Genomic DNA, 23,282 nt, shown 5'->3' with positions numbered 1-23,282 from the left:
AGATCGTGACCTGGCTGAAGTCGGACGCTTAACCGACTGGGCCACCCAGGCGCCCCCCACATGGGCATTTTTAAGATAAAGAATGTGTGCGCGCATGCACACACACACATATTTAATTATGCGTTATTCTTATAAAGGTACACAAGAAAGTGTTAACCATGTTTGTTGCTTCAAGGGAAAGGAACTGGGTGGTTAGAGGCCAGTCACTAAAGAGAAATTTACTTACTGCTCTACATTATACCTTTTGTACATTTGTAGCAAATGTATGTAGTACATATTCAAAGTTTAGTTTAAATATAGGAAAAGGAAAAGAAAGTCATTTATCATTGGTGAGATGACTGGAGAAAGTCCAGTATCATTTCTGCCAATTGTTCCTTAAAGGTTAAATTCCATGGAATATTATATATTCATCACAGATAAATGATATTCTACTCTTAACCCAGATCTAAAGCCTCACTCTCCTTCGTTCTCTTTGTATTGGTCAGTGGTGAATCTCGGAAGATTTCCTCAAGTTTTCTTAATCTCTTACTGAAACAGTGTCCTTTGTTAATTTTCTTTGTATCTCAACTCTTAGTAAGCAATATTTGCATTTATGTTAGAGCAATGCTGTGCAATTTGAATACATATATATCTCACCAAAACATTTATTTAGGCATGTGATAAGAAGCAAAAGTCAATCTTTGTTCCTCTACCTTGAGTATTTAGAAGAATCTACCAGTTGAACACTTTTCTTTTTTCTAAAGACTATTCACAAATATTTTTCCACATTTTTAGGGGAATAATTTGGGTCTTAGTACATAATTAAAATTCTTTTTTTTTTAATTTTTTAAGTTTATTTTATTTTGAGAGAGAGAGAGAGACAGCATGAGTGGGAGGCATAAAGAGAGAAAGAGGCAGAGAATCCCAAGCAGGCTCCATACCATCAGCACAGAGACTGATGTGGGGCTCAAACCCACAAACTGTGAAATCATGACCAGAGCCAAAACCAAGAGTCAGGCATTTAACCAACTGAGCCACCCAAGCACCCCCATAACTAAAATTCTTTAAATATGTCAAAGGCATTTGTCTTTGGTAAATGCTAAATCCATTCTTTCTTAAAGATGTTTTTTCTTTTTTTTAATTTTTTCTACATATTTATTCATTTTTGAGAGAGAGAGAGATAGAGCATGAGCAGGGGAGGGGCACATTGAGAGGGAGACACAGAATTTGAAGCAGGCTGCAGGCTCCCAGCTCTGAGCTGTCAGCACAGAGCCCAATTGGAGGGCTCAGACCCACGAACGGTGAGATCATGACCTGAGCCAAAGTCAGAAGCCCAACCCGTTGAGCCACCCAGGCTCCCCTGTTTTCTCTCTTAGGTTCATTATCTCTAGTATAAGTAATTAAAGGTCTGTAAATGTAACGTGTATGTAGCTGAGTCTTATATTCACTTCCTACTACAAGATTCCAGGCTTCTGAAAACTCTTACCGTCTCCCAATTATTTCTCCAAGAGAACAAGTCTGGTTGGCCTCTGTGCAAAATCTTACTTTAGTGAAGTACCATTGGGTATATCCAGGCATTGATGGTATTTATACTGGGTAGCATGGCATCTATCCGTCACCTTAGCACCACTGCTTTTGCTGGATACTGCTGCATCCACCAGGCACCACTGTTTCCTGTCTGTTAAATGTTGATAGACTGGTATCCTCCAAATGACAGGGTATTGAAATTAGGTACAGTGTGTTCTCCTGAAATGGGAGATATACTTCCATTTTATGTTACATCTTGACCAGAGCCATCGCAGATAGTATTGCCACTTCCTCCAGTATCCTACAGACTTTTAATGGAACTGGCTCCCTTTTATCCCTCCCAACCCCCACGACAACCTTTGCATCCTTCTTGGGCTCAGATATAAATCCACTGGAGACAAGTACAGTTGACACCATACAGTATTCAGAATCACTCCTTGTCCAAAGATTAGTTGGCTGTATATGCATGGATTTATTTCTGGACTCTCTATTCTGCTCCATTATTATTCCCTGTGTCTGTTTTTATGTGAGTACTATACTGTTGATAACTATAGCTTTGCAGCATCGTTTGAAATCAGGAAGTGTGATGTGCTCCAGCTTTGTCCTTTCTCAAGATTGCTTTGGCCATTTAGAGTCTTTTGTGGTTTCATATGAATTTTAGGATTTTTTTTCCTATTTCTATAAAAATGTCGGGGCGCCTGGGTGGCGCAGTCGGTTAAGCGTCCGACTTCAGCCAGGTCACGATCTCGCGGTCCGTGAGTTCGAGCCCCGAGTCAGGCTCTGGGCTGATGGCTCAGAGCCTGGAGCCTGTTTCCGATTCTGTGTCTCCCTCTCTCTCTGCCCCTCCCCCGTTCATGCTCTGTCTCTCTCTGTCCGAAAAAAATAAATAAACGTTGAAAAAAAAAATTTTTTTTTTTAAAAATGTCATTAGAATTTTGGTAGGGATTACATTGAATCTGTAGATCAATCTAGGTAGTAGGGACATTTTAACAATATTTTCTCCCTAATAATCAGGGAAATCAAAACCACAGTGAGATATCACCTCAACGTATTAGGATAGCTATTATCAAAGACAAGATAACAAATGTTGGTGATGATGTGGAGAAAAGGGAACCCTTGTACATACTTGGTGGGAGTGTAAATTGCCATAGCCACTGTGGAAGACAGTATGGAGGTTCTTCAGAAAAGTAAAAGAGCTACCATATATGATCAAGCAATTTCACTTCTGAGTATGTATCTGAAGGAAACAAAATCATTTGAAGAAATGATTTGATATTTGAAGAAATACCTGCATTCCCATGTTTATTGTAACATTATTTACATAGCCAGAATATGAAAACAGTCTAAGAGTCCATCAGCAGATAAATGGACACAGAAATGTGGTATGTGTATAATGGAACATTATTCACCCATTAAAAAAGAAGGAAGGGTACCTGGGTGGCTTAGCCGGTTAAGCACCTGACTCTTGATTTCGTCTCAGGCCATGATCTCACAGTTCATGGGATTGAGCCCAACTGCGGGCTCTGCACTGACTGCATGGAACCTGGTTGGGATATTCTCGCTCTCCCTCAAAAATAAATAAACGTTAAAAAAAAAAAAAAAAAGGAAATTCTGGCATCTGTGACAAAATGGATAAAGCTGGAGGGCATTATACTAAGTGAAGTAAGTCAGACAGAGAAAGACAAATACTTTATGGTATCACTTGTATAAGAAATCTTTAAAAAAAAAAAAAAAAAAGTTGCCCTTCTAGAAACAGAGTAGAATGGTGGTTGCCAGGGAGTAGGGGGAATGAGAAGCTGATTAGAAGTTACAGATTTTCAGTTATCAGATGAGTAAGTTCCTAGGATCAAATGTACAGCATGGTGACTCTGTAATACTGTATTGTGTACTTGAAATTTGCTGAGAGAGTAGATCTTCAGCATTCTCACCAGAAAAAACTTGTGAGACATTGGCTTATATGTGATAATTGAATGTGTGAACCTACTTGAGATTGCCTAGAAAGAATGTGGAGACGTAAAAGGTGACTTGGGAATAAACTCGAAGAACTCCTTGATAATGTTTTGTGTATTTTTTTGTTGTTGGCAAGATTTGGTTTTATAAGAATTGTACTTTGTAATAATCTTGGTTGTATCAACTGAGGCTTACTGATGTGATATATTAACCCTTTCCAGATCTGTTTGTCATCCCTTTATTCTTCTTTGTATATTACCAGCTATTTACTTAGTGAATAGATTTTGCAATGAGTTGATCTTCGAAAAGTAATGCAATTGATATTTTCTAAGCATCCGGGTTAGGCAGTGAGTTTTGTTTAAATAAGGAATGAAGAGCTACTCTTACAGTGTATATTTATCCTTGAAAGTGGTTGAGGTAGTAATGTCCTTTTTAGCTATCTATCCAGACATGATAAGGAAAATTGAGTACGCCTAAGCAGTGAGTTTATTTATCTCATCTACTAAATGAGAGTTTATTATTCTGATGTCTTACCTGATATAGTCTGATTGCCTAAATCTCAGTTTTGGATTGGAACTGTAGGGTATGCTCTCTCTTCTGCTAAGTAGTCATAGAAGGCAGGATAAGAGATTTGTAAGTTGGACTCTGTAAAATTTAAAGCATATGTCCTTCGAAAACCACTGTTAAGAAACTTTAAAGGCAAAAACAGAGAAAGAAATGAGAAAGAGAAAGAAAAGAAAAACTTTAAAGGCAAGGGGCACCTGACTGGATCAGTCGGTAGAGCTTGTAACTCTTGATCTCAGGGGGGTGAGTTTGAGCCCCAAGTTGGACATAGAGTTTACTTAAAAAAAACTTCAGGGGCACCTGGGTGATTCAGTTGGTTAAGCATCCAACTCTTGATCTCAGGTCAGCTTAGGTCTTGATCTCTGGGTTGTGAAATAGTGAATTCCTCCTTCCTTTAGCCTTTTGTTTTATTCAGGCCCTGAACGGATTGGATAATGCACACCATCACACATATCTACACAAAGACTTGTATGCAAATGTTTGTAGCAGCTTTGTTCATAATAGCAAACAGTATATGATTCTATTTATATGCAATTCTACAAGAGGCAAAACTGTAGTAATAGAAAGCAGAACTATCTTGGGAGTTTAGGGGAGGGGATCGGCTGCAAAGGATTATGAGGGAGGTTGTGTGTGTGTGTGTGTGTGCGCGCGCGCGCACGTGCACAGAGGCGTAAAGGTTTATTTTTTTTTTTAATATATGAAATTTATTGTCAAATTGGTTTCCATACAACACCCAGTGCTCATCCCAAAATATGAGGGAGTTTTTTGTGGTGATCTTCTACGTCATAACTGAGATGGCTGTGCACAGTTGCTGAAACTCACTGAATTATACACATAAAAGTGGCGGATTTTATTGTATCTGAAGTTTACCTCAATAAACTTCAATTTAAACAATTGTGAGGAGTTATCAGGAACCCCTTAAGAAATAATTCATTTGTAAATTCAGGCATAGATCTAAAAAAGTGAAGTTTCTTGCTCAAAATTCCATGAATAGTGTGTCTGTGGTTAGAGTACGTATCTTCAGATTCCTAATCTCTCTAGGCTGCACAATTCTCTTGGCATTAGATCACATCCTGCTATCTATTGTTATAAAGGTAAAACTCAGGTTTTTCCTTCCTGTGTAGGCAAAAACCCAGTTTTTCCCTACCATGTTTTTCTTTCCTGTGAGTCTCCTTTACTACTCACACAGCACACTTCACCTTGGACACTTCTGGTCACCAAATGTGTGGAGGTTCCCCCACACACAAAACACGCAACTAGTTCTCTGTGACACCAGCTGGGTGTCCTACAATTGTACTCAGTTCTGACACTATCCAAAGACAGTGTTGGACCCCACAGGTTAAGGGCTCACTCCCACAAGACTGCCCCTCCCAACCTGCCTCCCAGACACGCACTTCAAATGCCAGTTGCCAACTCGGCTATCACCTGTGCTTCTCACCTGTGCTTGGCTATAAATTGGAGGTTCCAATGACCCCCTCCTTGGGTTCAGTTAGTTTGCTAGAGCGGCTCACAGAACTTAGGGAAACACTTTCACTTACCAGTTTATGGTAAAAAGATATGATAAAGGATATAGATGAACATAAGATGGAAGAGATGCATAGGGCAAGGAATGTGGGAAGGGCTGCGGAGCTTCCATGATCTCTCTGGGAATGCTCGTCTCCCGGTACCGATCCGGAAGCTCTCCATACCCTGTACCTCTGAGATTTTATGGAGGCTTCATTTTGTAGACATGATTGATCACTAACTCCATTTTCATCTCTTTTCTCAGGAGAATGGGGGGCGGGACTGAAATTTACAAGCTTCTAGTCACTGCTTTGTGTTTCCCTTGACCAGGCCTCTTCCAGGAGTGCACCCCGCTCCCCCCCTCCCCAGTTGCCTCATTAGAAAAAAGACACTCCCATCACCCAGGAAATTACAAAGGTTTCAGGAGACCTGTGCCAGGAACAAAGGCCAATATAAAAACGGGAGATGGTCCTAGTGTTCTTATCACTTTGGAAATTACAAGGATTTTTAAGGGCTCAGAGGTAGAGACCAATATATATATGTTCAATGACCTCATAATTGTGCTTTTTCATTTTCTTTAAGTGTTCGTCTTAACTCTCTGTATATATTATAACCTCTGGAAATACAAGGTTCATATCTGTGTTTCTCTTCATACTTCCCACATTGTATTGCACAGAGCATGTGCTCACTATTTGCTGAATTAATGAAAGCTTGGCCTAGTGCACCATGCCTCCCAGACTTGGACAGAAAAGTCAGGAATATCTCATGGCGTAGTTCCAGGCCTCACAAATTCAGCTGAGACTTTCTCTAATGTATGGTTTCCGTAGACCACCATGTCTTTGCTTAGGAGTTCACAGCTACCACAAATGTAAGCTAATTAATGGGGGATGGATGTTTTATTTATGTATTTCTGTGAAAGCTTAGGTAGTGAAACTGAGGGAGATACTACTTTACATTTTCAATCTGAAGCCAAATATAACTACAGTGAGAACACAAACTCCTCTTAAAGATTAAATAGAAGAGCAGCCGTCAGAATTGGAACTTTTGTCTTTTTCTAAAGCTCTCCACTCTTAAATCCATCCTCTTTTATAATTGAGGGACCATGCTAACAGCACAGAATAAACACAGAAAAATCATCTCTGTGTTAAACTCACTTTCTTTGCATTTTCAGGACTCTAAACTTTTTCAGCTATGATTTGTTTTTAATAATTATGTAGATCAATAGATCTACATAAATTGAACACTTATTTATGATGTCTTCATCTTACACCCAAGAAAGCAAGGAACTGAAAGGTACTGTGAGAGAACAATAAATTTAGAAGGAATGTGGAATCCCACAGATTGTTTCATTTCTTAAAGTATATACTTATAGTGAAATAGCAATATATCAATAATATTTAACATTTACCAACTTCTTACTCTGTATCAGGCATTTGTTCTGAGTGCTTTACACATATTCCCCCTTGTAAGCGATACAGCACTATGAAGTCATTTTGTTGTTTTCCTCATTAATAGTTGAGGAAACGGAGGCACACAGAGATTAAATAACTTGGCTAAAATCTCACGACCAGTAAGGGATGGGCCTGGAATCTCAATCCAGAGCCTGAATTCCAATCACTGTGATGTGACGTCTCCTAGTTAGGTCAGTGGACAATATGATTAAATAGTTTAGAACTTGATTTAATATCAGAATTATTTTACTTATGTAAATTGAGGGAGTATAATTTATTAAATAAATGATGTTGAATTATTTAATATTGAGATATCAACTAGTTGGAAAAAAGTTATTTTGACAGACCTGGAAGTCATACAATGGAACCTTTGCTATACCCTCAACAAAGTTATTTATTTATTGTGACGCACCCTACAAATTCCTTTCTAAGAAGATGGTGGTGCACATTTTCTGTATTATGCAAATAAATAAGACAAATATCAGTGATATCAGTGTTTATTGTAATATTTGAGAGTAGAATTTAACCAAAAAGTTTGGGTCACCTGGGTGGCTCAATTGATTGAGCATCCGACTTCGGCTCAGTCATAATCTCACAGTTCATGGGTTCAAGCCCCATGTCCAGCTGTCACATGGAGCCTGTATCAGATTCTCTGTTTCCCTCTCTGTCTACCCCTCCCCCGCTTGCACACGCTCACACGCTCGCTCTCTCTCTCTCTCTCTCTCTCTCTCTCTCACACACACACACACACACACACACACACACAAATTAAACATTAAAAAAACTTTTTTAAATAACCAAAACTTTCCTTGGCGATAGGATAAGGGCCTAAAGCAGGGAATCTTTTTGTTGAGACAAAGAAATTGGGATATATCTTTAAGGATGAGCTGGGACTGGCATATTCCTTGAACATTTATGAGAAATGTGGGTGTGGGAGTTACTCCTATGAACCGACAAAAATATCGTCTCCCACTTTGTATTGACCTCCTGTGAAGGTTCCTCTTAGACTCACTGTCATTGTGCTTACAAAGTTGTAATTAAGTCTGCTCTGATATAAATCTAAAGGTTTCTGATGGTATTTTTAGGAATACTATTCATTCTTTTCTTAGTGAATAGTTTTCAGGAAGTCAGCATCACATGGTAGGAATAGTTGAGGAGTGGTTAATTAAAAACCTGAGTTTCAAAAAAAAACAAAAAAAAAACACCTGAGTTTCAGGGGCACCTGGGTGTCTCAGTCGGTTGAGCGTCCGACTTCGGCTCAGGTCATGATCTTGCAGTTTGTGAGTTCGAGCCCCACGTCGGGCTCTGGGCTGACAGCTTGGAGCCTGGAGCCTGGTTCTGATTCTGTCTCCCTCTCTCTCTGCCCCTCTCCCGCTCATGCTCTCTCTCTCTGTCAAAAATAAATAAACATTTAAAAACAAAAACCTGAGTTTCAGTTTTGGCACTGCTAGTCACTTTGTGTCCCTTGGACTTATCACTTCATTCCTCTGGGCCTCCGTATCCATCAAACTCTAACTTCGGGAGATTAGGATTCATGATCTCTGAGAGCCCTTCTAGTTCTAAATTCCCTAATTTTATGGCTCTTTTTGGCCAGGAATCTTGCATGATTGAGAGCCATTCTTGTCTGCTGTATTGCTTGTTTACTTCTTGATCATTGTCCACAGACTAACCTTTCTGTGATTGAAGGCTGTAGAGTTTTTAACATTCAGCCCTTTGATTAAAATACTTTTGTAAATATGGGGTGCCCGGGTGGAGTTATATATCCAACTTTGGCTTAGGTCATGATCTCATGGTTCGTAGGTTGGAACCCTGCCTCGGGCTTTCTGCTACCAGCGCAGAGCCCTCTTGGATCCTCTCTCCCTCTCTCTAAATAAATAAATAAATAAATAAAACATTAAAAAAAAACTTTTGCAAATAATTCTGCAGCAGTTTTCTGCCCACAAAAACTATTTGGCCTACCAAGTTTGTTTGATTGTATTCCCTTTACCAGTATAATCTCCCTTAAAGCAGTTCATTTCTACATGTAAAACATGGAGACTATTCATTAAGCTGAAATGAATGTTAAACTTGTTTTGGGTTTGTTCTGCCACATCAGTCAGGAAGGAAACAATATGATCTGTTGCATTCCTCCATGGTAGTTTGTCATGATAGTCTAGTTGAAATGGAAGAGAAAATGTAAATGCGGTTATTTAAATCCCATTTTAGTTCTCTACCTGATTTACTTTCATTTCTTTGGCATTCTCTAATTTCTTTTAGATCCAGAGCATGTGCTTAAAATCATAAGTGATTGAAAGGTTTCACAGTGTGCAGTATATGTGCAGTTAGTACATTTTATTTGCATTTAATATGTAACACTCTATACATTTTAGAATTTTAAAATATAAAATGAATGCATATTTTTTAAAGGACAGAATTGTATCAATGTACACTCAGATAAGACAGTGAAAAGTATGACGGTTCTCAACCCTACTCCACCCTCTAATCCTACTCAGAGTAGGCCACTCTTAGCCATGTGACAGATACCGGTCCACGTATTTTTTATACATTGTATACAATGTATATAGACATTAATTGTCTATAGACAATTAAATTGTCTATAGACAATTTAAACATTGTGGTGGGCTTTTCTTTAATGACTTCATATCATGTTAAGAGCTTCAGTGATTGAGATTGTAATAGGACAGATTCTGGCACCATATTGTACTTGTCAGTAAGGCAGATTTTAAAATAGAGTTTAACTGCTAGTTTATGTTTAATGTATTTATAGGATTAGACTCAAGGCCGAGTTTATGGAGCAAGAGCTGATAGAATAAGTTACAATGAGAGAATGGCATAGGGTATGATATAGTTGATCTAAAAAAATTTTTTAATGTTTGTTTTTGGGAGACAGACAGAGTACAAGCAGAGAGAGAGGGAGACATAGAATCTGAAGCAGGCTCCAATCTCTGGGCTGTCAGCACAGAGCCCAATGCAGGGCTCGAACCCACGAAGCATGGGATCATGACCTGGGCCGAAGTTGGATGCTTAACCGAATGAGCCACTCCAGTGCCCCGATTTAGTCGATTTCAAAATGAGATATGACCTCTGAACCACAGTCCTACTTACAAACAGCTGGTAACGTATATATTTAAGTAGAGATAGAACAGCCAGTGGAGTTTAAGAGAAAAGAAAGTCAAACTAAAAAGGAAGATTAATGACTTTTTTATTTATTTGCTACCCAACACAACATATTGTAATTTCATTCTGTTAGCAACACTTTCTCAATCCCAATGTTCCCAGCTTGCTACTCCTATAAAATCTGCCCCCAGAGTTTTTATTCAGCAGGTCTGAACTTGCCTTGTGCTTAATCTTCAACCTGAATGATATACTAAAGCAGTTGGGCAGGAGAGTGTTGTCCTGAGTACTTTTTATGACTAGCAGCCATAGCAACCATCAGATGTCAGCCCTTTTATTTTGGAATATGAGTTTCATGAGTGTACTCTTGTGTTAAATTATTGTGTCTACTGCCCTGTGTGTGTATGTTTTAACTAAAACAAAAATATCTAATTTACTTCCCTGAAAAACAATCGCTATTCAGTGCTTACAGTTCCAGTTGTTTTACAAGTATTATTTCATCATCTTATTTATTTCTGACAGAAATCTAAATGTTAAGTCATATTAATTTGCTGCTGAAACAAGCTTAGGAAAGTTAAGGGATTTACCCAAGTTTGTCAAAGCAGAGATTCAGATTGTGACCTGTGGCTTTAACTTCTGTGATAGTGGAGTAGGGACTTCAGAAAATCTGCTCCTCGATAAATGCAGTGAAAACACTGGCAAAAATTCTCAGGTCAACTTTTTCAGAACTCTAGAATTTAACTATAGGCTTACAACAATCCAAGGAGCATTGATTTAAGAGAATCCCCTGAATCTTGGTAAGAAGAGCAAGCTTTGTGGCAGTTTAAATTGTGCTAATCACACCCCCCTCTCCCTGCTATGCAGTACCCTGGAAAGTCAATAGCCATGCAAGTTTGGTAGCCTGTAAACCAGCTGCTCAGCAACCACTTGAAATGGCCAGAGGGTCTGGTGCTCCTTAAAGCCCCATCCTCAGAAATTGATACTATGTAATGCCAGCTCTAGGAGAATCTCCTCAGGGCTTGCCTTTATTTGACCAGATTCAGCCGCTCACTGCCCTACCCTCAGGGCACTTCTTGAAAACAATCAACAGCAGTTGTTTAAAGTTGCAGGTAGCTGAGGTTATATTATCTTGGACACTAACTAAAGGCTAATGAACAACATGAAGGAAAAACCAGGGAACAGGATGTCCAGAGAAGTCTTTGAGAAACTCCTAGGAATCTGGACTATATACATATTTAGAGCTTCTCACATACACAGGAGAGACCTATGAAGACCTTAATTAATCTCTTGCCTCTAGCTAATCTTGAGGCTCCATGCTAGCATGAAAGGAATACTAAGGCAGAGTTGTAAATTGCCTCTTGGAGCTTTGAAAATGTTCCACAACAGACACAGTAGAGGCTGAAAGATACATTGATTTGAGGCATTTAAAGAAATCTAATTCCAACCATTAGTTGACTACTAAGCTAATGGAAAAGACTTCAGAGGCCACACACAACAATGAACCCAAACTTTACAGAACTATTCTAGGAAAGTTGGTAAACAAATAGTACCAACAGCAAACCCTAGGGGAGGGAGGATTTGATTTCTATAGTTGTCATATTGTAATAATTTTCAGTTTTCAACTAAAAATTACAAGACACACAAACAGGGAGGTATGGCCTATACACAAGAAAAATAAAAGCAAAGAATGGACCCTGTCCCTGAGGAAGCTCACTAGACAAAAAGTTTAAATCAGCTGTTTTAAGTATATTCCAAAAAATAAAGGAACCCATGTATAAAGACTTAAAGTAAGAAAACAATGCCTCGGGGCGCCTGGGTGGCTCTGTCAGTTGAGCGTCTGACTTTGGCTCAGGTCATGATCTCACAGTTCATGAGTTCGAGCCCCACATCGTGCTCTGTGCTGACAGCTCAGGGCCTGGAGCCTGCTTCATACATATTATGTGTCTCCCTCTCTCTGCTCCTCCCCTGCTCACACTCTGTCTCTCTCTCAAAAATAAATAAAGATTTTTAAAAAACTAAAAAAAAAAAAAAAAGTCTCATAGAGAATATCTAACAAAAAAATGGAAATTATAAAAAGAAAATAGAAATTCTGGAGTTGAAAAGTACAATAACTGAAATGAAAAACTGGCAAATTTGCATCAGTAAATTTGAAGATGAGTCAATTGAAATGATTTAATCCGAGAAGCAAAAGGAAAAAATAATAAAAAATGAACTGAGCAATTGAGAGACTAATGGGACATTATCAGGTCTTCCAGCATACACGTAATGGGAGTCCCAGAAGGAGAAGGAAGGAGGAGGCGGAAAGAATATGTGAAGAAATAATGGCTGACATCTCTCTAAATTTGATGAAAAATTTAAATCTGCACGTTGAAGAATCTCAGCGAATTCCAAGTAGGATAGACTCTAAGTAATCCAAACCCTGACACATCATAGTCAAAACCCAAAGACATCATGAAAACAGCAGGGGAAAAGTGAATCTTCATATACAAGGGATCCTCAATACTATTAACACCTGACTTCTCTCCGAAACCATGTCATCTCACTGCTCTCTGTGGCCAGGTTGGCAAGCATTTACTGGACATGATTAGCTCTGACAGACTCTGTTGGTTTTGTGTGCCTCTCTGCTTTTCAAGGCCTGTGTGTCCGGTTTTCTGTGACACAGCTTTTCCTTGTAGGGATGACATGCCTTATAATGACCCTCTTTGTGACAACAGACATGCTCAGACTGGCTGTGCTAAATCATTTCAACAGTGTCTGGATCTATAGATATCGGAGAGTCAAAAGCCTCTTGAGTTAAGATACCCCACGCAGCAGGGTAAAACTCATTACGACTTCCTTTTGCATGTAGTGATACACAGGTGAGCTACTGAACTGCATGTGAGATGCTGTAGTTCCTATGTGGTTTCCTTTTTCCTATTGTGTGCAAGTCTTTTATTTGGCTGGGTTGGTTACCTAGGAAACAGCTGCAGGGTAAAGATGGATTGGCTGTTTGGGAAATAGAATCACAGGCCCCTTAAAGAAGCAAAGGACCTATTGGATAAAACAAAAATTAGTGAATGGCTGAGCTTGTGGTTAATTATTAATTAGTGTGCCTTAGGAAGTCACATTGAGCAAGACAAGGTCTACAGAAGAACCTATTTAATCCTGCATGATTTTAACTTTAGCTTGTTTTTAATTCTTTCAAGCTCACCAAATGCTTATTAAGTCCTGCTTTGTGCCCACTGCTACAGGCCATTCCGGGGGGTTTCCAATGAAGTAGAAGGTTCAGTTCTCTCCTGAAAGGCCCATTTTCTGTTTGAGGTAAAAAAGAAGCTACCTTAAAATCAAGTGCATGATTGTGTGACACAGACTAAATGTGCCCAGAGAATTTGGAGCATGTAAAAGGTCTTGGCTAGTCAACATGAGAGATGGATTTGAATCTACAAACAGGAGATAATTCTTTGAGGTAAAAGATGAAATTAAAGACCTGGTGTGAGTTTGGGCACAACAGTACCTGAATTTACAAGATGTAATAGCAGCAGCACAGTTAACCTTTGCAGATCCCTCTCCCCAGACAGCTTATGGAAAATATGTGACTATGATAGAAGTTATGTTGACCTAGAGTCTTACTCAAGAGAAAGAATTATAGCAGCAGTGTCGACTCTTTGTACTAGCCCTCCTATAATTTATTTAAGGAAAGTCTATTTTCACTAAAAGTGTGACAGAGTATTGGTTTTTAGAATCTCTGACCATACAGCAATGCTGGGCACATAGACATTCAATAAAATTTTTGTGAATTGATGTACTTACATACAGCATATCTCAGCTAGCTTTAGCATTCTTTTCTTCCAGAATGTAGCTGCTGAGTATTTGGTCTTGATGTGTGGTAGTAAGGACCTTTGTAAATATAGGAGTATAACTCTGCTTTTAAAACTGAACATGTGTCAGATTATTTCCACTTGGTTTGTAGCAGGGACAGCTCTCATTTTCATTGTCTTACTTGTTCTGTTTGTAGTCATTTGATGTGGTATGCCAGTCAGTAGAAGAAGCAAGAGCAGTCCCCCTCAGAAAGCTTAACAATCTACAGGCACAGGAAGTTACATTGAATTTGAGCCCTAACGCTCTTTGCCATATCTATAAACGGGAGGTAAGAGGTAGCATAAGAATACTCAGAAATATTTTGAAGGAAAGACAGTTTAGTTACTGGACCTACAATTTTAAATATTTGTCAGCAACAAGTAATTATCAAATGTAAATCTAAGTTCATTAGTTATATAGTGTTACCAATAAAACTTTCTTTGTATTTTAAATGAAGTTGTGAAGAAAGTTACTGCTGTAATCAGAATCCACAGTATTGGATTTTGTCAGAGGATTTTTCATTGCCTGTTGTCTATTCTTAGAGCAATTACAGTTTTATAAATGGGGTAGTGACTATAAAGGGTAATTTGTTAGAAGTCTTTTGCTGAATGATCAAGAGTAGCTTCCTGTTCATTCTTGAGCATTCTGTGAATCCCTTCTTTATTTCCAAAATTATAATAAAATGCTTTATCATAAGACAAGCTCTATCCCCCAAGTTTTCTTTTCAACGAAACTTTTTACGGTTTCAATTTAAAAACAATTACGCAACTTCCTGGTACCTACTCACCCTATGCTCTCCCTTTTTCTGGTTCAAGCAATTTCAAGGTTAGCAATTAAGTGTCAAAAACTTTTAACTGATTTGCTTCTCTTAGACCTACTAAGTCACTGAGCTCCAAGCAGCACCTAGAAAGGATAGTGTGTGGAATTATTATAAAGGTTTGCTCACTTTCTATTCCCCTCCCAACCCCCATATGTCTCCATTCTGCCGGAGACAATCCCAAATTATAATGCTGTTTACCTATGTGGAGATCACAAGATGGGCCTAATTATTGGATGATTTGACAGAAAAGGGTACAGCTTCTTTGAGTGCTCTTCTTCCACTCTACCAAAAGAGTTATAGTCAGAATTAGCATTGAAGGTACGGGGGACTACAACTCAGTTTTCAGAAAACTGATTTTTTGCTTCATTTTCTTTGAACACTTTGGTTTATTTCTAAAAATATATCAATGGCAAAACACAGGTTGCAGGGGCGCCCGGTGGCTCAGTCAGTTGAGCGTCTGACTCTTGATTTCATCTCCAGTTGGCTCAGGTTGTGACCCGGGGTCGTGGGATTGAGCCCCGAGTCAGACTCCACACTGAGCATGCAGCCTGCTTAATAGCCTGCCTCTCTCTCTCTCCCTCTGTCCTTCTCTCTCCCTCCCTCCCTCTGTCCTTCTCTCTCTCTCCCTCTCTCCCTCTCTCTCTCTCTCTCTCTCCCTCTCCTCCCCTCCCTCCCTCCCCGCCTCCCTCCCCCCCCATCTCCCCCTTGCCCCCCCTCCAGCAGCCCCATCCACCTACACGTGCATCTATATCCTCATGTCCAGCTCTGGTCTACCTTTCCCACTAAGGCAGCTTCCCATAATGTCTCTAGGAATTTTACTGACTGTCCTCAAAAAAGGCACTTGTTTGTGGCAAGTGCTGTGATTTTGAGGTTAATGTGTTTTTGGTGGTGGTGGTGTTAATGTTTTTGCTCAAATTGAGAAAGTAATTAAGACCAAAAAAAGATGCAGAAATCTATTATGTTTTCAGTAGTTACAGGAATTTCTTTTCTTGTGTTTTAGACAACAGTTTTCCCATTTGTAGATGCTCTTAAAGGGAGAAACAAGCAGTTTTCACTCAAAAGTAACATTTTAATTGTTCTTCTTAATGAGGAAGAGAATACAATAAATACTTTTCCCTTCCATATCTAGGTTTCTATAAATCAGTTCACCCTAAATTTGATAGAGGGGTTCCTTGGGTTTGACATAAGAACATGTTTATGTAAAAATAGCACCTGATGTTTTACAAAAATCGCTTTCATGTTATTTAAATGAGAGAGGGGGCCTTTGAAAAGTTTCCACTAATGCCTTTGCTCCTCTGCTGAAGCATGCTGGTAATGGTTTAGCAATCTGAACAATTGTACGTTGTACAAATTGTTGAACTTACCAAATGGGGGAGGACCTACCAGTTTTCCCAACTTTTTCTTGAACTTAATGGAAAGGTATTTATATTATAATATTCTTAGGCTTTTTAACTTTAATAAAATAGTTCTAATATTTAATCCATTATTTAATTTTATCTCTATATTATGATTAGATATTTCAAGTTTGCCTTCATTTTCCTGAAAAGTGTTTTTCTCCTCATCCAAAATCAGATAATGTACATTGGGTCTTGGATCTGAGAATAGAAAAGTTCCACTTCTTTCTGCTAGTATGTAAGTTCCACAAGAGCAGGAACCTCATCTGTCTTGTTTGTTATTTCTCTAGAGCCCAGAACATTGCCTGACACAAGTACTCCGAAAAGTACTTGTTCAATGAGTGACTGAAAGAACTGCCTCTTGTGGTTTTGTGATTTTTTTTTTTTTTAAGTTCATTTTGTATGTTAAGTATGACTACGTTGTGAATTGCAGAATGCTGAATAATAAGACTCGGTGAAATAAATGCCTGAGCGATCCACACAGAAATAAGATGACTCAGGGGGTGTTGGTGGGGAATATTCCCTGGAATGACAAACCCACTCAAGTGTTCCCACCTTTTTGCATCTCCCCAGGAGCACTCACTGTGGGCCTTGTGCGACAGTGTCAGACAATCCATGGACGAGACCGGACGTGCATCCCACCTCGGCTTCCCCCAGAGTGGGTCACCACACTGTTTTTTATCATCATGGGAATCATTTCATTGACTGTCACATGTGGTTTGCTGGTGGCTTCCCACTGGCGAAGAGAAGCTACAAAATATGCTCGATGGATAGCCTTCACTGGAAGTAAGTAACCTGTGCTCACCAAATTTGTCTAGAAGGCGCGCACTCTGGTAGTTTAATGAAGATAATCCAGAATCAGTAATAAGGACTCCGTAATCATCAAAGAGCACCCCCACTCTGGCCATCACATAGACTCTGCGCAGCCCCGTCAGTTCTTCAGGATTCTCACCACAAGACCAAGACGTCTGAAACCTTAATTGCTTTGTATAAAATGCTATCTTAATGAATTTTATTTTTGCTCACATTGTAACATAAGTGTTCCAGGTCTGTGGCTCAGAGCTACCCCTAACCCAAGTCTTTTACTCTTCTTAAAGGTATTGGCATCCTCTACCAAATAAAGATAAATCTAGAAGAGAATATACAGAAGTATAAATTAGATTAAGGTGGTGATTTACTTTTCAGTATCATTAATTTGAGTTTCTGCTATGAGTTGTTGTGGGACCATTGAAAAATCAGCACATATGGTTGTTTGATAATTACTCATCGACATTTCTTACTCCATTAAGCTATGTCCCATGGTATGATATATATTATACATTCTCTTGTACTTTGCAAGATTGGTTTAATTTCCCAACACATCACTGGCTTTTCCCAAATTAAAAGCAGCAAAAATGCACAAAGGAAAGATATCTCTGTAATTTTGCCTTCTTGTTTCTTTCTCTGTAAAGTAATTTTGCTCCCCTTCCCCCAGAGGGAGAGGACATTTGTCAATGTCTGGAAACATTTTTGATTGTCACAGTGAAGGGGATCCTACTGATATCTTGATAAGAGGCCAGGGATAGGGTAAAACATCCTACAAATGTGAGGGACACTCCCCACAACAAAGACTTATCTGGCCCAAAATGGCAATGGAAATGTATTTATATTGTAATATTCTTAGGCTTTTTAACTTTAATAAAAGTTAAAGTTATATAAAGAACAGGATAACTAACGGTACTTATGCCAAATACCATGGGGTTTGACATCTAATTCAATGCCTTATAATTATCTCAGGTTTGCATAAGCTTTAAAAAATGAATATTATAATACAGCTTACTTTCACTTGATATTTTCATTTAGAACTTGTATGGTAGGAGTAAAACACAACCCCATGTCTCCCCATTAGTGTTAGATTAGAACTCATTTTATCCTTAAAGACCCTAAGATAGGAACATTAGTTCATGAGTTTCCATTTCTCCCCATCTCTCTGTGAAACGTTTTAATGTGTATGTTTCTGGCTCTGTTTTATTTTTGTCTACATATCTCCCTTAGTTTTAAAACTTAGATCAAGTTGCCTTTGACTAAAAAAGTCTTCATTTTTGTTAAGAAATGTGAAACAAGTTGAAGACCTGTTTGAGGTCAAACAGACCTCCTGAGACCATTCTTTTCTGTATAGTAGGGTCCACAGGCAGTTGTAGAGACAGTGCTGCTAAATTAAAGGGTATTGATGAAGAATTTAAAGAGAATTGTTACTCACAGATACAATTACTTATCAGGTAGAATTCATTCTTTAAGAAGTAAAATAAAATCAAAGAAGGAGTATTTAGTTTATGGATTTTTAACTTTTAAAAAGAATATGTGCATATGGTACATAATTCAAAGCCTAAGAAAGGGTCACTAGGTGAAAAGTAAGTCTTACTTGTGGCTCCATCACCTAGCTACTCAATACCTCTTTGCTGGAAGCAACCATTGTTACCAGTTTCTGGGATTACCTACCAGAGGTGCCCTGTGGATAGAAACGTATATGTGTGAATGTTCTATAAATAATATTCTGTTTATACTGTTCTGTACCTTGGGTTTTCAGCTCAAAAATATCTCCTAGTTAATGTCATCTAAGCCAGCACAGAGCTGCATTACTCTTGTGTGCTTCCTTCAACAGGTTGTTTTTGTTAACAGAGCTAGTCTGCTGGGGTGGCAGTCTTCAGAGAGATTGAGCTCCCCCTGGTGTTTCCACTCAGCCTTTGAAAATGTACTTTATCTCTATTTTATATATTTCTATTCCACTTAAATTACAGTTTTGGTCAGAATGTCAGGGTAACATTTTCTGATAGGTTTACACAGTGGGGAACTATCAGAGGAGAGTTGCATGTGATGCAGCTTGCCTCTGAGAGCAAGGGTAACAAAGGTGTGTTTTTTTCTTCAAGTCTGACCCCTTATCCTTTCCTCTGCCACTGTAATTTACATTCTCATCTCCCAATACACCCAATATCTAGCTCTCACCACCAAGAAATCTGTGCCATGGAAGATTTGAAGCTATTGTCTTTACAGGCTTATTTAGAACCCAAAATTTAGTTGTCAAAAGTTGATAGGTATTATCAGCATTAATAATTTTTTTTTAATTTTTTTTAACGTTTTTATTTATTTTTGAGACAGAGAGAGACAGAGCATGAATGGGGAGGGGCAGAGAGAGAGGGAGACACAGAATCGGAAGCAGGCTCCAGGCTCTGAGCCATCAGCCCAGAGCCCGATGTGGGGCTCGAACTCATGGACCATGAGATCGTGACCTGAGCTGAAGTCGGGCGCTCAACCGACTGAGCCACCCAGGCGCCCCATTAATAATTTTTTTTAAGTTTATTTATTTTGGGGGAGAGATTGAGAGAGAGAGGCAAAGATGGAGGGAGAATCTCAAGCAGGCCCCATGCTGTCAACTCAAAGCCTGACGCAGGGCCTGAACTCATGAAACTGAGATCGTGACCTGAGCCAAAATCAAGAGCCAAACACTTAACCAACTGAGCCACCCAGGCACCCCTACATTAATAATATTTTAAGATCTAAAGTAACTTCACAGGTCCCAATAGCTTAAAAGAAAACTCATCCTGGAGCACCTGGGTGTCTCAGTCAGTTGAGCATCCGACTTTGGCTCAGGTCATGATCTCACAGTTCGTGGGTTCAAGCCCCACATCGGGCTCTGTGCTGACAGCTCACAGCCTGGAGCCTGCTTCGAATTCTGTGTCTGCCTCTCTCTCTGCCCCTCCCCTGCTCATGTTCTGTCTCTCTCTCAAATATAAATAAATGTTAAAAGTTAAAAGAAAAAGAAAAGAAAACTCATCCACTTACATTAAATCTTCCCAGAAGTATAGAGAACCTAATTCTTTGGATTAAAAACCAAGATTAGATCGAATAGGAGTTTATTGCTTCCTTAACATCTCATTAAGCTTTTTGTAACTAACTTGGAAAATATTTAACTATTGTAAAATATTAAACTCTACTTTAAATATAGTCATATTAAACTCTACTTTAAATATAGTCATTAAATGATTACTCCATTGTAAAAGATAGATTTTATTTTATAGTAGAAAATAGAAAAGGATAAGAATGAAGTTGGCACATTAACAGAATGAACAATTGTAATATCTGTGTATCTCTAAAGCACTTCTAAATTATTTGTTTCTTGAGATTAGATTAGTCAACATTAAGAAACAAGTTGTTTTTAAAACAATAACTTTATCCCATTGTTATCTATTAGTTTGTGTATACACATGTAGATTGTGATTTCATTTTACTTACCAAACCATATTAAGGCAGAAGAACCATTAGAAATTGGTGACAGATGACACTGATAACTGGGCATTGACAGTACTAATAGTCTTTCCTGCTGACTATACAACAGAAAGGCCAGAAAACCTAATACTTGACTCTTTCACTTGTCCTGTAGTAGGCATCTGAAAGAATACAAATTCACTTATGTAACATTATTTGGTGTGGTTCGTTGGCCAAAAAGAAATAGTCTCTATGTCTGTCTATATAATATAAAATAATCCACCTAAGTGGTGCAAAGCAAACAGAATGCTGAGGTGTTCCTTAAACTAGTGTATTAATTAAGAAAATGTTACTTCTTAATACCTTGGATATTACCCTAGAGGTATTTCTTCCAGGAAAAGATTCCTAATTGGTTTTTTAAGGACTCACCTATTAAATTTGTTGATTGCTTAACACAGAAATAATTTAGGACAAGTGTTGGCTGGTATGTTTATCCAGGACTCTGTATTCCTGATACAGAAAAAAGTTATGTTTAACTTGGAAAAAGTTTCTCATTTGGTTAATGATGGAGAGCTTCAAACCCTTCACATGCAGTGAGTATAGTAACCTATGTTCACATTACACTGAAAAAAATGTTTCTGCCTCCAAAGAAATTTGAATGACTGTGAATATTTGACTAATGTGCTTTCAAAAAGCATAAAATATTTCCTTGAAAAAGCTAGCCTATCAATAGGTAATTTGTGTTCGCTAAGAAGAGTGTTTCTTTGGTAGCCCAGGGGAGCAAGCTGTTTGGTAAAATAGAGGGCTGTGGAACTCTACCCAGATACTGGGTTTTCTGATACCTTTCTAGAAACATTTTAGCAACTAATATACAGTATTTCATTGTGTTTGTATACAAAACTCAAAAGAGTGTCCTCCTGTCCCACTTTAACCCCTGTGTACTCAGAAACCTGAGAGAGACTTTATTTTTTTCTAGTATTGTCCATAATGAGAGATAATGAGAGAGTTTGCTAATCATCTCAGAAGGCTGAGATTCTTTCCACTAGATGATTTTAAATCATTAAGATAAATGGTACTATATTTGTGTGTAGCTTTTCTCCATTTCTAATACCAAGAGGAGCTGAGAATTAACAGGATAATAACTATGATGATCATCATATGCAACATTTATTCATCACATACTGTCAACCTGGCACCATGCCAGGGACTTGACATTGTTTTGTTTATCCTTCTGGTATTTACCCCATTTTTAAAAGGAAACCAGAAGTCTAAGATTGCTAAGCTATAAATAGTGGAGCCAGAACATAGCCCCTATCTGATTCTAGTCAGAGCCCTTAATCACTACATTAAATGGTCAAGTATAGTTTATGCAAACACCTGAAACTAATGTAACACTGTATGTTAAATATACTGAAATTAAGATTTTTTTAAATTAAAGTTAAAAAAAGAATAGTCTACGTAAGCACTTAGTAGGTTTGGAAGCCTTTCTTAATGCTGATATTCAAAATCATCCTAACACTTACATAAAAGGCTTTTACTGTATTTAATTGTTAGGCTTTGTGGATATTATGTGATATATAGCATATGTAAATCTTTTGACAAGTGCGCCGTGTTTTAACAGGTTTGACCACGTTATCAACCCATAACCCTTCTTCTTTTAAACTTCCTTTGTGCCAAATTTTCATTGTTTTCTTCATCACCAAACCATGTTACTAATGTTGTGTTTTGGTTTGTTTTACAGTGATCCTTTTCTGTATGGCTGCCCTAATATTTCCAATAGGATTTTACATCAATGAAGTCGGAGGTCAACCTTATAAATTACCCAACAACACAGTAGTTGGGTCATCATACGTACTTTTTGTCTTATCAATTTTCTTTACTATAGTAGGACTTCTATTTGCTGGCAAAGTTTGTTTACCAGGCTGATGAATGTCTAATTTGCTCAACTCTTATTATTTTTAATTTTATTTTATTTTTTTATTTTTGGAGGGGAGAAGACAAAGGCAAGGCATCTGAGCAGTCCTCTCATAGGAAGATGCTTAGATGAAACTGATGCCGAAAAGGAAAAAAAAAATGCTTTGATTTGTTCTCACTATGCACTTTGGATTTAAAAACAAAACAAACAAACAAACAAATAAGGAGAGCCTTTTCCATAACCAAATACAGACAATATTGACTAAATCTCCTGAGCATATTCAGGCAGTCAGGTCTGCACTGTGATAGCAACCTAGTGAAGGAGAATGCTTTATAATGAAAAGCATGTGGCCCTTTGTGACTCTGTTGTTCCGTTTTTAATGTCTAACGATTAATTGAGGAAAAAAAACAAACTCTAAGTATTTATGAATCATGGTGGACCAGAGGCTTACAAGAGAAGTTCACGTGGGGCTGGCCTCACCTCCTAAGAAATTAGTATTCACAGCTTCCTTGTAATGGTATGAGCCTTTGGTGCCAGAATGATTTGCTGTTGCATTACTACACCAAGAAGCCAATAGATCAAAACTTGTTTGCTAAAATGTATGTAAAATTCCTGAAATTCCCTATTCTCTGTGTACAAAACAAAACAAAAAAAAAATCAAACACTAAGAAACATGTTGGGGGTGGGTGGGTGGGGGAAATATTCCTTATATTTATATAAATATATATATAATATATATATTTTGCTGATGCAGTATACAGTGTGTATATATGTGTGTGTGTGTGTATGTGTGTGTAAATTTATATACACACACATGCAAACCGTTCCTGGAAGAGAACTCTGAATGCTTTGCTAGCAAAACACTGTGGTGTGCAAACCTAGAACTCAATAGAAAAAAAAGCCATTTATCTGAAGGCTGCGTAGTGGAGAGAGTCTTCAGTTTACCTCATTCTTTGTAGCAGCCCTTGATTTTAACAGGTTTTTGT

At 38.2% G+C, this 23,282-nt stretch overlaps 1 protein-coding gene across 1 annotated transcript in view; it reads left to right on the top strand.

The window, feature by feature from the left end:
• The window catches only part of MOSMO (modulator of smoothened), a 61,883-nt gene extending 38,913 nt beyond the window's left edge, over window positions 1-22,970 (top strand). Inside the window, exons 2-3 of the mRNA XM_047838508.1 lie at window positions 16,713-16,925; window positions 22,123-22,970. Of these exons, the coding sequence (XP_047694464.1) occupies window positions 16,713-16,925; window positions 22,123-22,307 (398 nt within the window). The 3' untranslated portion in view covers window positions 22,308-22,970. The remainder of the gene's footprint in view (window positions 1-16,712; window positions 16,926-22,122) is intronic.
• The last annotated feature ends 312 nt before the right edge of the window (window positions 22,971-23,282 follow it).

The sequence above is a fragment of the Prionailurus viverrinus genome, chromosome E3, assembly GCF_022837055.1.
Source record: "Prionailurus viverrinus isolate Anna chromosome E3, UM_Priviv_1.0, whole genome shotgun sequence".
Lineage (NCBI taxonomy): Eukaryota > Metazoa > Chordata > Mammalia > Carnivora > Felidae > Prionailurus > Prionailurus viverrinus.
Note: the sequence above shows the minus strand (reverse complement) of the source record. Positions and strands in the feature narration are given on the sequence as shown.